Source organism: Amphiura filiformis, chromosome 12 (assembly GCF_039555335.1).
Source record: "Amphiura filiformis chromosome 12, Afil_fr2py, whole genome shotgun sequence".
Classification (NCBI taxonomy): Eukaryota; Metazoa; Echinodermata; class Ophiuroidea; order Amphilepidida; family Amphiuridae; genus Amphiura; species Amphiura filiformis.
In genome coordinates, this window is record NC_092639.1 from 6,691,364 (window position 1) to 6,707,375 (window position 16,012).

The 16,012-nt window shown below is 35.7% G+C and overlaps 1 protein-coding gene across 1 annotated transcript in view; it reads left to right on the plus strand.

Annotated features, from left to right (window-relative positions):
• LOC140165723 (uncharacterized) overlaps positions 1–9,781 on the plus strand; it is a 66,842-nt gene extending 57,061 nt beyond the window's left edge. The window contains exons 7-10 of the mRNA XM_072189032.1: positions 3,786–3,884; positions 7,168–7,263; positions 7,949–8,047; positions 8,838–9,781. Coding sequence (XP_072045133.1) covers positions 3,786–3,884; positions 7,168–7,263; positions 7,949–8,047; positions 8,838–8,942 — 399 coding nt within the window. The 3' untranslated portion in view covers positions 8,943–9,781. The remainder of the gene's footprint in view (positions 1–3,785; positions 3,885–7,167; positions 7,264–7,948; positions 8,048–8,837) is intronic.
• Positions 9,782–16,012: the final 6,231 nt, after the last annotated feature.

Consider the following 16,012-nt stretch of genomic DNA (forward strand, 5'->3'; position numbering starts at 1 on the left):
GGTCCATCCTATTGGCCAAGGGTCAATCACTTGTTACTAGTGACTGGAGTATAACTAGAAGAATCTAACTAAATAAAGTATAGCTACTGTTACTGGTACCAACTAAAATGCATCCTATGTTTTGAGAATGGCTGAAGCATCTAAAGCTAAGTGGTTTGAAGAAACATGCATGGCTGTATCAAACATCCTCCACATTTACATGCTGAACATTTCATCATTAAAAGTTCTATTAATATTCAACATATCATATCAACAAAGATCCCGCTTTTTAAGGTGTAGATTGAGGTTTAATTTGTCAAGTATAGCCCTTATTAATCAAAGTGAAAGCGGACCCTGATTCTCCGTGTGGATATCCCTTACATTACATTTGTGCATAATGGTATATTTGTCTTGCTTTGATCCTCACATAACTCATGAACAAAATGACCAACTATCTCCAAACTTGGTGGTTAACTGACAGACCATGGTGAGTTAGTGCAGACTTGTGGAGTGCTAGTTGAATTGCTGTGTTCTAAGACCAATAACTGATGGTCTGTGTTTGACATGCTTTTGAGTTTTGAAGTCACTATAACTGAAGACTGACTGCATTGGTTTGATATACAAACTTCTACTTTTTGTATGAGTTACTGTGAAGCAAGTGCATACATGTATGAATCTACTATAGCATGATTAGCTGTGTGATGATTGTCAGAATTTGGACATGTATTGATTGCAGTATGTCTCTTACGATGAGGTGTGTTTAATGTAGGGTTGGAAGAACTAAAACACCATCCATATATAACAGTTTGGATAGTCTTTGCATTAAAAAGATGACATTATTAGAACCAATATTGATAATGAAATTCTATCAATTGAGCCCTTTTTTATTGGTCGAGCTATGAGTTTTAAAACATTGGATGAGACGTAGTCAAGTCAAATATTTTAAAACTCATAGCGAGACAAATAAATGAAAGTAAAGCACCCAATTTTATCATTATTATGTTTTGGATCCAATATTTTCACACACTTTGATTTATCATAACATAATAATGAAAAATAGTTAGTACACAGAATTTGGAAGTAGAAACATATGAGATATTTGCCTCTTCCTGGGGGGAGGGGGGGTACTCAAGTTTGGTTTTGGTAGGGACGTGCCGCTGAGATTTTGGAAGTAGACCCATAAATATACCAATTTTTCAAGAAATTTGGACCCATTGATATACCAAAAGTCAAAATTTTCGGCCGAATTTACCCAAAATTGTCTTAGTTTTTACAAATTTTGGGAAAATTTTGAAAATTTTTGCTAGATTAAGGAAAAATTGGGCTGTTTTCCAAAAAGGACCCATTCATATACCAAAATAGGCTTTGAAAAAGGGGTCATTGATATACCAGAAGGCTGAAAATGCTACCCATGTTTATGCATGTCCCGTATGGTCATTTGTACCCCGGCCTCTTCTGTCAACCTGATATGTAAACCTAAACCAAACAATTACTTGGCAACAGTATACTGGTCATTATATAGTGTGTTATATGGTTGAATCTTGATGACTCTGTAGATGACCTCTGACAGACAATTATGCCCATGACTTTATATCATTGTCCTGTGGCAAATTATGACCAATTTCTTACCCTAAATTATGTGTGTTCTTGTTTCTCTTCATTTTGTTTTGACCACTATTTGAAGTCTACACTCCCTATGTGGAAGATTTGGGAAATGTCTTCCACGGGGGGAGTATGAATTTCAAATGGAATTAGCACATTAACCAACTTTATTTGAAACACATCCTCCCTCTGTGAAAGAATCATTTTGAAGTGTTCTTAGAGGGTGTATAAAATTCAAATGGAGCTGTCAAATGTGTTCTTCAAAGTTAATATTCATACTCCTCTTGTCGAAGATATTTCTAACATCTTCCACAGGGAATGGCCCATTGTTGGTTTCATCCTTTGACTTACATAAACTAGGGTATAATGTTATCAGAGTATGTTTGCAGTGAAGTTGATGCACGCATATATACTTTAGTGTCGATATCATACTCATCTTGAGTAATTCAGTGTGTGCTTGTATCCTTGATATAACAGGCAACAGGTGCAGTTATATTTGCTATGTATTTCATATTTAATGCTCTCAGTGCCTGGGAAGGTTGCCAATGAATGCAATCATGTCAACTATTGTCTGTAAACTAATTCATCATCTATCATTATCAGTATCTATAACAAAAGGAATCCATTGTGGTAAAATGGGATGATTGAGGTATTTCCAAAAATTCATGGCAGCCATCATGGAATATTCCACATACATGTAGTGTACACCGCCTAATATGCGATCTACTCGATAATGTTATCCAAGAGCACAATCGGTCAGTTCTTCTACGGAGTGTTCCACAATGGACACAAATTAATTGAAAGACATGTAGCTACAATATAATAGGACAGTGTCAGTGATACAGTAATTGTATCTGCCATTAAATAATGGGGTTAAATATTTATTAGATTAGTGAGTAGCAAAACTAGGGTTTATTTGGAGACATGTTATAGTGTGTTTTATTGACAGGCCCTAAAACTGTCATTTTCCAGCAATATGCTAATAAGTAGGTACCGGTACCTACAAAATAATACTTTACTTTTTTTTTAAAAGACAGGCTGTATGGGATTCGGTAACTGATTACCAGTAACCGGTCATCTTATTTAAGGCCAGTTTGAAAATCAAAATTCACTTTGATTATAGATTTATATAAAGTCTGCAATTTCAAATATTTGTGCACAATACAAGGCATCTGAGAGAGAGCCAGTGGAACAGTTTTAAAAATTTGCCCTGTAAAGGTGGTAAGCTAGTACTAATGATGCACCCTGGACCTACAATCCACGAAAAAAAGGTTGGCACACTTTGCCTGTCTTTTGGTATATCTCTGCCCCCGCTCCCCCAATTCAATGTTGGACCAAACCATGTTATCAACAGGCCCGTGAGACCCTCCAACATTGAAAGATGGGGAGTGGGGAAGGGTGAGATATAGGGGGTAGTCTGTACTTCACATATACTGCATGTATGTTTCACTCGCCTCTCCAATTTTGATAGGGCACGCATTTCAATTGTTTAGTGCAAGTGTGCCAACTATTAATTTCGCGGATTGTAGCCTGCTACATTGGGCCCTCATGGCCTTCCTGGCATGATGGCTCTAGACCTCGCTTGATAGGCAAGATGGTTAATGTAACAGATCCAAAATTTATTTTATTTTTATTTATTTTATACCTAAATTGGCATTCACCTTCAAAATGAGCTCTACTCTTTACAAGTAATTTAAGAATTTTGCCACAACTAGAATGTGTCAAAATGTGGTATAATTTATTTGTTAACAGGTTGCAATGTTGATATATGGGAAATGGTAGAGACTAGGTTTCATACTTGAGCTGAACCTGTGGCTTCTCCTTGTTCACACATGACAAAGTACCATTCTCAACTTCACTTGATAACTTACAGTAGTTGAATGCAAGAAGATGGAAGTGCATAATAACAACAAATCACTTACGACCCACGACCCACTTGCATTTAACTGCTCAGCTCTTAATAATCTAACTTGGTTTAGAAAGACAAGCCAGAGGGCAAAATGTGACTACAACTTGCAAGTTACCATAAAATGCCAACCTGACTAATAGCAATGTACTATAGAAGCCCACAATTTGGGTTAATAGGTTAGCAGTGCCTGACTGCATGTCACTTACTTGACACTACAGCATCTAGTTAAATAGGTTACCCCTTGTCTAACTGTGTTTAACTTATTCTATATTCAATGAATTTGTTGATTCTATAGGACAAAGCATCACCGCTGTGGATTGCAGCTCAGATGGGACATTCTGATATAATAAGGGAATTACTTGCATCAGGGGCTCAAGTAGACGCTGCAAGAGAGGTGAGACACATAAAAGGTTGTATTTGTTGGTTGGCCATTCCAGTTAAATTCATACATCCCTTATAGAAGACATGACTTGAAGCTTCCACACAGGGAGGGTGAAATTCAAATGGGGTTACCTGAATGGGTGATTCCATTTGAAATCTACACGCCTGTGTAGGAGATTAAGGTCATGTGTTCTATAGGGGTGTATGGGTTTCAATGGGAATAGCCTATTGCTGGTGTTGCCAGAGAGGTAAGCATGGGAATAATGGTTCTTGGTTAGAATTAATCAACAGACAATTTGAGCATAGACTCATCTGTAGATCTGTGTGAATCCAAGCAATGGTGTGGATCTTTCAGGCATGCAGTAATTATGTAGGTAGTAATGTGAAGATCTTACATAATGAATCCAGTTAAGTGTGATGACATTGTAAAGGTGTGTTCACATACTTCATTCCTGCCAAGACAGAAGTATATTGCTCTGTTTTGTATCACAGCTTTTTTTTTTTTTTCTTTTAAAGTGTATTTCATTTAGATACATGTGCAAAGTATGCAGACTACTGTGAATAATTTTTCACATGTATTGTAGCCTCCTGAACTAAGAAAAAATTATAAATTTGTGAAATATTTTTCGTGATGTTGGAGTATGTGTCAAATCTGGAGGGAGCAAATATAATAAAAACACCATAAATATACAATTTGAAATTATTGCTCAAGCAAAAATTTTCATGATATACAAACATACCTTGTATCTGTACACCCTGTTACAAGTTGCTATTAAAGAAAGTAGTTTTTTATATCTCTGTTTTTACTGAAAACATTCTCATAGAATATGGATGATAACCTTGGTAAAGTAAAGTACAATACCAGTAACATATACATCAGATATAACCTTTCACCATGAAATGCTTAATAACAATGTTTCTCAGATAATTTCCTGGGGGCATGCGGGTAAGCTTACATGTAATTAAATTTGAATAAAACATGGGTTGGTAAACAAAGGTGTACAGTCTTTTTAAGAGTATGCGACAATCTCAGATCTAGGCCACTTGCAATATCCTGCAACAAAAGTGCCGCAACCAAATTGATTATGCATAAGATACATCACATGCTACAGTGAAAATTACTTTTAAAAATAGGATTTGTCTCATTGTAAAACCTATTGCTTGGTTGAAGGCTGGCCCAGTTTGCATTGGTAGTGATAACTTTAACATTAACAACAAATAATATTGTTTCATCGATATATCTTGTCAGATTTAAGAAGTGAAATTCTGAGCATCAGAAGGAGCTAGAAGTGGCATTTTGGTGTGCCCTTCCAACAAAAGTACCAAACTGATCATCTAATCCAAATGACCCAAATTTGCAATCAATTTATTTTCAATTCTGCTGTGGGCTTTTCTAATCTTGACTCCCTGCCTTACTCCGATCTTTCTTGATATTGTTTTCAATTGCTGTTACAGGTTTTGTATTTGTCTTTATGGTCCACAAATACTTTCAGACCTGAAAATGTTCATCTTTTAGCAGATTACAGCTTTTGTTGTTGCTCACATTTATATGTTTCTTTATTTTCAGCCCAATTAGAGCTATTTTAACCCAATTTCAAGCTGTTTTCAGCTTTTTTGAGCATTTTCAGCTTTTTTCACTAAAGATCAGTTTCAGGTTTGTACTTTACCTACATGTACACACAATTTAGTAGGCAGAACTTAGTAGTAGGCCTACTAGATAAATGGCGCATTATAAATGCTTATTTATTATTATTATTATTATTATTATTATTACACAATGATGTTATCAACTCAATAAGGCAAAGATGCTTAAAATATATATATAAATTGTCCCTCTTAGAAGTAAGTTCCTGTCACCTGCATATGTATCCTGGTGAGGAATAATGTGATGCATATTGATAGCAAGAAGTTTGAATTATGTGGTAGCTGTATTATAGTTGATATATGCAAAATGATATACACAATACGTACACAAATTATCCTAGTACGGACTGTATCCTATTTTACAGGACTATAAACAAAATATGTTTGTGACATGTTTGTAATATGTATCACTTGTTGAGAGAAAAATTGGAAAAATAACGCAAATGCGCTGAGATGTTGATGCATCCAATGCACATGTTCCACAGGGGGAGTGCATTGGATGCATCAATATTCAGCGCAGGTGCATTATTGTGTCTAATCTTGCAAGCACAGAGGGATCTGTATTTATTAACATATTTCAAACACAACAAAGAATTTCTGCAAGTTCTGCTATTTTTTATAACGAAAAAAACACTTGTGGAAAAAATGTTGGAAAATTTGGCCAATATCAATGCACTCACCTTCAAGGAAATGAATAAATGCCGCAAGATAGGAATGCACAGCGAGTAGTATGCGAAACTGTACACAAGTGCAATTATACAATATTATGCACTCTGCATATTTTTTAACAGCATTCCTGATTGGCTAGATGGTTCTAAGAGTGTATAAATGTTTAATTTTCACTGCCAGACAGAGATGATCGACCAGACTTCAAAAGTAGGGGTCAGTCAGTGGCTGACTTTTTTTGGGGGGTAAAGGAGTAATTCTGGAGATTGGTACAGAAGTTCTAAATGTGGCATTGGGTGAGTGAATTATGTTGTAAAAGGGGTCATTCAGTGACATGTTAATAAAAATGGGGGTCATTGGGTGAGATAAAAATACTTTTAACGGGGATCATTAGTGACCGCACATTTAAAAAAAAGGTCAATGTGGCCAATCTTCCCCATCACCCATTTTTCGGATATAAATCGTCCACTTCATACATTTGAATTCCATCAGCAGATGTGGAATTTCCTGTGTATCAGATATATCACATAATGGACTTGCTATATTCACAGTCATCCCAAAGAGAGAGATGTAAGAGAGGTGATTTAAGGGGGTACTATACCCCTGGCCAATTTTGTGCCTATTTTTGCATTTTCTCAAAAACTAAAAACACACTGGTAACAAAAGTTATGTATATTATTGGGGCAAGGAATCCAATTACTACACTGGAATTTCAGTGTCCCACGACAAGCGGTTTGTTATTTATGATAAGAAATGAGGTACCGCTAGGATGTACCTCATTTCCTGTCATATATAATGAACCACTTGGATTCCTTGCCCCAATAATATACATAACTTTTGTTACCACTGTGTTATTATTTTTTGAGGAAAATGCAAAAATAGTCACAAATTTACCACAGGGGTATACATGTAGTACCCCCCTTAATGGAATTCTTAATTGTGTATACTTACTGTGTAAGTCCCCTATTCTTTATGTTATACTGCAGGATGGTGCAACCCCTTTATTTAAAGCAGCTCACAAAGGTCACATAGACTGTGTAGCAGATTTGGTTAGCCATGGAGCTTCTCTTGGACTACTAGAGGTAATCACTTACTCATCATAGACTCCTACTTTGGCTAGTATGAGATATAGCTAGATTCTGTATTCTTCTTAATGAAAACTCCTGTCACAAGGTTGTTTCACATTATTACTTAAATATTTGAGTAAACTATATACAAACCACAGACCTTCATATCTAGAATTTGATGGAGCTTTTTACAGTTTTCAGTATAGACCTTTTTCTCAGACATCACCAATCAATCAATATTGGGTGCAGCATTTGCGTCATCAGCACCCAAACGCAAATACTGCGCCGGTGCGCGCGATCAACTTTGCGCGATGCTAGGCATCCTGCGCGAGATTGCCAGCTCGCAGTACGCGTTTAGTTTGTCACGGTGTAAAAAGTAAACAAAATTGTGAAACAAAACAAAGATTGATTTTTAAATAGAATCGTGGTTTTTCCGTATCTTTTGTATTTTGTAGCATCAAAACAAGCTGAAACAAAGGTAACCAGTATACAGTTCCTGTTTAAAAGCTTTTAAATAATTATTTTATGGAAGCTAAAGTGACAGACGACAAAACATGGAGAAAATACGCAGTATTTGGTGTTTTCACATCGCGGGCACGTGGGGAACGCACATGTTGTTTGTTTACATCTGAAACCCCAATATCGATTAAGTGACGTCATCAGACAAAGTTGTATAATGGTAATTTGCATTTCATTTCAGAATGGTGAGAGTGCCTTGCATGCTGCCGCTTTATTTGGTCATCTGAAGGTGGTCAAGCAACTGGTAAATGCTGGTGCCGATGTCAATTTACAGAACAAGGTATGATTAGCTAAATCAAACAATCTAAAAACAAATAAGATTTGTACATTTTAGTATAGGTGTGTTGCCCATACCATACAAGAGATGAGACCAAAAAGTGAATTTTTAATCACTTTGGGTCTTTTCTCTTTTAGGCGATAAAAAAAATCTTGTTCTATAATACAAGATTGTAAAAATGTAAAAAAAAGCTTGAAAGGTCCGTCATGACACTCGGGTGGACGGACCCTTTCAAGTAGTGTCATGACGGACCTTTCAAGTTTTTTATACAAAATGACCCCAAAAATCAACAAAATCTGTAATATTTTGGAATTTGGGGAAAAACAAAATAAAAGGATGTCTGTAATGTAGGCAAAGGGTGTCTTCAAGGTTTTGCTCTCCCATGCTTTGTATCCAGTGGACCAGTTTGGACAATGGCTCCTCACTCCTGGGACAATGAACAATTTCCTACAAATCTGGTTCTTCTTTCCCTGAACTTAAAGCTGATTCTTCTCCATATAGTTTAGCATTGTAATATGCTGTTTACACTGGACATTGAGGACATACCTCACACAAGTACAATATATCTATATTGAGTGCAATCTTGTATTACCCAAGAAACAAACTCTTCAGTATTATAGTTATATATTTATCAAATTCCACTTAATTAGTGTCCAGGTCACTTAAGCAAGTTCAGCAAAGAGAATTCAATTTTCACAACTACCCTGGTCAACCACATATACAGTTACAGCAGATGTATATATCCCTAATGAATTTCATATGTAACCAGACAGTATTTATTTATTTACTACAGGAGGGCGCAACTGCAGCAGATTTGGCAAGAGATGCAGGTTATGACATCATCGCTGAATTCCTGAAACAGTCCGGCCAACCTCCATCATTCCAGACTACAGTATGAAAAATGCAGTCAGCATCATGTACAGACTGCCATTCATCCATCCCTGACTGACCCCTATAAGCTTTCAACATCCAAATTGCTTCCAATACATAGGTTTCTATTGCTACATAGAATCTGAGCTGTGTTTGAACGTGCACAAATTTTGTATTTTGCTCGAGTGGCAGACAGCTTCAACACACATAAATGTTGGAGAAAAAAATGTGCAAATCCGGTGACCTTGAGATCTGTAGACCAATGCTTTTAACACTAAGCCTAGGGTACTGAGTGAACATTGAAGCATTGGGAATAGATACAAGCCAGAAGGATAAAAATGTGTACTACCTATACTTTGATCAGCTCGTAATTGGCGGGAATTGTTAAAAGTGATATAGTTGACCTGAGTGGTCTATATTTTGTGTGTTAAAGAAAGTAGGCGAAGTATTATGACTTCAATGAGTAACTTATGATACTTCTGGCAAGATGCCACAAGACAATCCTCAAAATTAAACATATTGGTATTAATCCGCGATGTTATAAGGCCCGCCGATCACAAGCTGATCAAAGTATAATGACTCAGAGTACTATAAAATATAACTTAATGTAGTGTTTGAATTCGTAATTTAAGTAGTGCTTAAACCTGTAATTTGAGTAGTATTTGAACTTAAGTCCACTTGAATTTGGTGTATCCATTTGACTTGTGTAGCAGATATACAGCCATGTTTTCTTGAGTGATGTCGCTTGTCACCTGTACTGCATTGACCAATCACCACCTTGGATCTATTTTATTTTGTAAAATTGATTTGCTGTTCTTGATTATTAACACCTGAGAGTGAATTAATTCAAAACAGTCTAACCAACAACAATAGTTCAAATTTTGCTTTGTGGTATTTGAAATATTTAAATCAAATTTGCAAAAGAACATCATCTGTAAGTGTAACAGTATTGAGCAAGATCACTTGCGAGTAGTATAAATGTGATGCGATCAAGCAAAAACAGTCGGAACTCGGAAATATTGATTTTGAGATATAGCCATACAAAGGAGATATTTCCTTTTGTTTCCTATTGTTTTGGAAACGCTTTAAATGCTCATATCTTTGGAAGTGGTTGTTCAATTTCAATTGTGTTTTCTGCAAAATCCAGATTTGTAAATGCTTTTTACTCTCCTAAAAGAAACCGAAAATTTAATATTTCCGAGTTCCGACTGATTTTGCTTGATCGCATCACAAATGCAAAAGAGATAAGCAATACATTGCTTTTCAGGAGCAATTGCCCATTGCTTTTCAAAAGCTATGCATAGCAATCACTAAGGGATTGAGTGTAAAGTAAGCTGACTCTCTAATCAACCAAAAATCATGTTTATCCGGATCATACTAATCTGGATTAAACTTGGCAGTTTGCAAATGCTGCTTCAATATTCTGCCCTGTCCATATCAGCAATATTCTGTACATGGAACCTTAGTTTTATTAAAGGTTATCATGCCCTTATTTATCCAAAGATAGCAAACCAAATTTGGACACATTATACTTAAACTAAACTTAAAAATAAGTTTCAATGTGTGGTTTGAAATCAAAAGGAATTTTTCACTTGCACTCATTTAAATTGTACAACTTCAAGGTCATAATACGCAATTAAAAATACTACGTAATATGTAAATGTTTGTGTAAACACTTCTGACTTCATACAACTTGTACTAAATTCAAGTACTATATAATGCACTACACACAGAAGTGGGACTTCAAATCATAAAATGTATCAAGTACTGGAAATGTTAGGATCTACCCTCTATAAGGACAAAGAAATGTTATTACCAAAAACTTAACATGTGTAATTATTATTATGTGTGGTTATGTATTATAGCAAAATGCTTCCTACTGTACATTTGTAAAAGTAGGTATGATATATATATGTGACTGAAGAAAATCCACCAAGTCTATTTTTGTTCATGATGCTTTTTTAATACAAACTGAAGTACATGTAAGATTGGAAAGCAATAATACCAAGCAAACATAAAAGCTTAAAAGCTTTTCCGACAAATGTTGAAAGATTTCAAACTTGGGTTGAAATATTTCCAAGACAACATATTCAAATGTATTTCCAAGATAACATAAAGCTAACAATTTCAATTTTATTTGACATAAGGGTGTACAGCTTTTAAGGTCTACTGAGCTCAGCCATGCTTGGCTGTCTTCGATAATGCATTGGCTGAGCTCAGTAGACCTTAGGGACCGCTCATTATTTCCACGGAGGGGGGGGAGAATACATGGGGGTCAGATGGTTTTGTCAGGCAAAAAGGGGGGTCAGATGGTTTTTAGTTATTGAAAGGGGGGTCAGATGGTTTTGCATCTCAAAAATCCTGGAGCTTCCGGGGGCTTCGCCCCCTGGACCCCCATCTGGAACATTGCCCCTGGACCCCTGATCATTAGATTTGCGCTTTGCATGTCGGCCGACACTTTGGTCCGGACTTATTAGTCGGGCCTCACCTGTTTTTCCCCTGCCACGGTGTGAATTGACATAAATTTGCACCAAAAGTAATTTATTATAACATTTTGAAAAAATGGGTCACTGGGTACAACATTCCAAAAAATGGAGAAAAATTCTAGATTTTGCTTCTAATTTGCCAAATGCACAATATAAATTATTTTGCTGAAATAGGAGAATTTTGAACCAATGATATTTCATAAATATACATGTACACTGCCATTTTCATAATTAATCATAATCAAGCTGCTGCACAGTAATGCTGTGGTCAGACTCTTCTTTGTTCTTTTACAATGAAAAGAGACAACTACACCACCCCAACCCGCTCCCCCAATACACATCCACTATCAAACCCCACCCACACAGGTGTCATTTCCATACCCCGGGTTCCATACCCTAGTTAAACTACAAAGACTCGCCCAAACCACCATGACAGTAAACTTGGGCAATGTATTCAAATACATAATATAGAAAAATAACATCATCATCATCATCATCAGCATCAGCAGCAGCAGCAGCAGCAGCAGCAGCAGCAGCAGCAGCAGCAGCATAATACTAATAGAAATTCACCCTTTCAGAAATTATATTATGGTTGTGTGATGGACAAAATGTTCCGGACAAATGTGCAGTGAATGCCAGTGGCTAGTGAGTAGTGAACACACACAAACCACAGCCACCCTAGCCCTATGGGGGGTGTACATGTCTGTGTGTATGTTTTCTCTCCTTCAAGAGTTTAATGAATTAGAGAGTTCCATGAAAGAAATTTTAGATATTTTTATATAGTCAAAATATTAATTAAAATATACATAATTATCAATTATTTCATTAACGATAACAGTAATGATTCTGGGAAGTGACAGATAAATCTAAATAATTTTGTGGATATGTTGGACCCGGGGTACTCAGTACAGGGACGTGCCTCAAACATGGGTAGCATTTTATGCCTTCTGGTATATCAATGACCCATTTTTCAAAGCCTATTTTGGTATATCATTAGGTCCCTTTTTCAAAATTTTCTCAACCAAAATCTCAAACACCCCACTCCTCCGCAGCAATACTTTCTATTTTGGTTGGTGTGGGGGGTCATATGATTTTCATGTAGCTCGGAGGGGGGTCATCTGGTTTTATTATCGGAGAAGGGGGGTCATATAGTTTTCGGCAGTGACTTTCTGTCTGCTCCCGGCCCCCCCTCCGGTACAAATAATGAACGGTCCCTTAAAAGCTGTACTCCCTAAACTGAGTGGATAAAATCTCATGAATCATATATTGATACCTCATCATGCTTTGTGATGATAGCTGTCATATGTTGTATGCCATTTTTGCCCATTGTAACAAGTGTCACCTCTTTTGAAAGTCTCTTTGCCCTCCCTATGGAAAGTCCAGGCTATGCCACTGTAAACCCAGTCAATGTATTCATTCTCTGTTCTTGCCATGTAGTATTTACGACATGTTAGATTCACTTGTTAGCTTATTTGACCAATTTGGGGACTGCCATCATAGCATTGATTGAACAAGTTGAAAAGAATATTGCACATTATATGGGATTATTAAGTTAATTGTTTGTTTCCTCTCAAGTTTGGTAGTGACATAACTGCTTATGTCAATGGTCACAGTATTGAATCGTGCATGCTAGCCCATAAATCCCGCAGAGTATATACACATGCGTACAAGGGCATTTTGTCAGCACGCTTGTAGTGTAACTGTGGAAAAGCACTGGTGTCACTAACAAACGTGAGGTGAAGTGGAGGCAGGTGTCTTACATTTGATGAAAGATACAAGGTAATTAAAGTAGCTGATAGAGAAGAGTGCCCCTCTTGCTTTGTTCGATGTGCGTGCCTTGTTAATTAGACCCGGTCCACACAAGTGTATTTCTTCCTGTCAATTACGATTGTGTCATAATCATATTACGACATTAGTATCATGTGTCCCTCAATGTCATTGGCATACTACAATTGTGTCATCATCATGGGGCCGGTTTGTAGCATGATCATGCTGTAATTGCTGATGAAAATTACCTGTGTGTACGCATTTTGTCATTGTATCATAGACTTCGTAACTGCTGTGATGTGTGTATAACCAGAAATGATTATGACACAATGACAAGGTGCTGACCGTGTGAGCATTCTCAATCTCATCATTCATTTAATATAATTGTGTCATAATCTGGAAACTATGACACAATAATGAAAAAATACTAGTGTGGACTGGGTCTAAGTGAAATAGGCGGGCTTTTGTTCCCTTTGAGACCCGTCATGAGCGCCAAACTCAACTGTGATATGTAGTCAGCCAATAATCAGACGACCGGTCTGATTATTGACAATTTAATTACAATCGGGACCCCACTGCCATGTTTACACATTGTACACACATCATGGGCAAGAGAATGCTTAAAACATGTATAATGAGTTACCAAGAGCTCACTAAGAACCACCATGATTCTCAATCTACCTCTGTATCGTTGCTTTTCAGTTTAACATTTGATTCTGTAAAGCATTCACAATGTAAGTACAATAGGTGTTATGATACATTAGTTACACTTTTACAAGTCCATACCTAAAATACTGTGTCAGTGACTTTGGCTAATTTTGAGCAATGAAGATTTGGAGCCAACTTTCTAATTAATTTATAGTATTTTCTTTTTGTATTTGGTAATTATAGTTTTAATTAATGTACTTGTACTACATAGTGGGCTACAGTCTGAAGTGTTTTACCCAATATTTGCCCATTCATTCGTTATTATTATTAAATCACACCTCAGCCAATTTAGCAAGAGCATATTGTGTAGACTAATAAACGTGTGATAGATATAAATTTTGATAAACAAGCAATAATATATAAAAAATTGCTTTTGCAAAGACCTGAAATAATTTGTTCAAAAACGAATAAGCAAGGAAGCCTTGGCCTCTATCCCATATTTTATTTTGTTTTACCCATGCTTTTATTTGCTGCAATTTAACAGGCACAATATTTTTTATGAGATTGAAATGGGATAACTTAAAATTTCCCTGTGTTGTGTATTGTATACATGCTCAGAATTGGCAATATTGTATTGACACTATGTATGTACAGCATTTTAGGTCACAGTATTTTTATGATATGTAATTTATATACCACTTTCTATTCTGCTTATACCTTTGTTGAGTTATTTTTGAGCAGTAAACCATGTATCCCTCAACTTGATATAATTTTATAATAAGATTAAAATAAATTGAGCCAAAATTATTTAACTTTGTCATTTTAACTTGTTGATTAACAAGTCCTGCAAATGGATTTTCGTGATGTGAAAAATGGTCATGTTTTCCACTTCAATCATTTATTAAATTATTATTATTAATAATATTGTTTAATATTATTATTAATATTGTAAATTATTTATTTCACACAAAAACATGTGCAGAGTTCAGATGCACTGACATACACCATAGCTGCGTTGTGTTGGTTTTAATCATTTCCCCCCAAAAGATGAACAATTGACCTTTTCTGTAAGTCGCATAATTCATCGCTGGTAGACCTGAGATGTCGCATTTGATGTCAAGCCGATCGCACATCATGTAGCGAACAATGTTACTGCACAAGTGGGCATTGCAAGTTGGCATGACATCAAATGATGAACTGCAAGGAATTATAGAATTTACCCAAAAGGTCGATTTATTCATTAAAATAGAATATATTTAAAAAGGAATTAAGCACACAAAAATAGTAAGGTAAAATAAATGAATTGTGATATTAATAACAGATCTAACACACAAGACAGTCGTAGGGTATATTGTATTTTGTATCTGAACTTGTGTATACTTTGGAAACATTTTTTGTATTTCTGTAAATTTGTACTAGCTTTTCAGAGTATCCAAAGCATGACAATATGTGGTCTGAAATGTCCCTAATTTTGCTTGCAGTACAACCAAGATGAAGTGCTATTTTGATAAACTAACCAAATACAGCACATAGCATGTTTTGTGTCTGAGCTCTTCATCAAGTGTTCATATGTATATAAGATAATGATATATATATTATGCCGTTACTAACAATGTCTGAAATGTATTTATACTAATAAAAGTGTTTCTAATTGTATATATATATATTTAATGAAATAAAGGAGGGAATTCTGACTAATATTAATTGAGCTTAACCTTGTAATAATAATGAAGTACTACATCTTCACTGAGCAAGCCATCAACTGACATCCATTAAAAATATGTACTGTTCATACCTGAGTGTAGGGGTAAATATTTGTAAAACTTTGTAGCCTGTGTTATAAAGAAAGATGATTTTTGGTAGGATAATATTTTTGTCATTTTTGTTGTTGTTTAAATCAGTTGGAGAGTAACACAATGTAACATTTAGTAAATGTTTTTGTTTTTTGATGTAGCTTGGAATAGAAATTTGTTTATTTTTACCATGATGTTGAGAAGAGTGTTTACTAGTCAGCAACAGCACATACAACAATCATTGTATCTTTCAGTATTTGTTGTTTTTGTTTTCCATGATATATCATGCTTGGTGCTTTATGAAAAGTTACGCAGATGTTTGTGTTATGCTTAGTACTTGTTGTTTATTTATTTTGGCTAAGTTTATAGTTTGTCAGACATTTGTATGAGAAAGTTTTACAGGT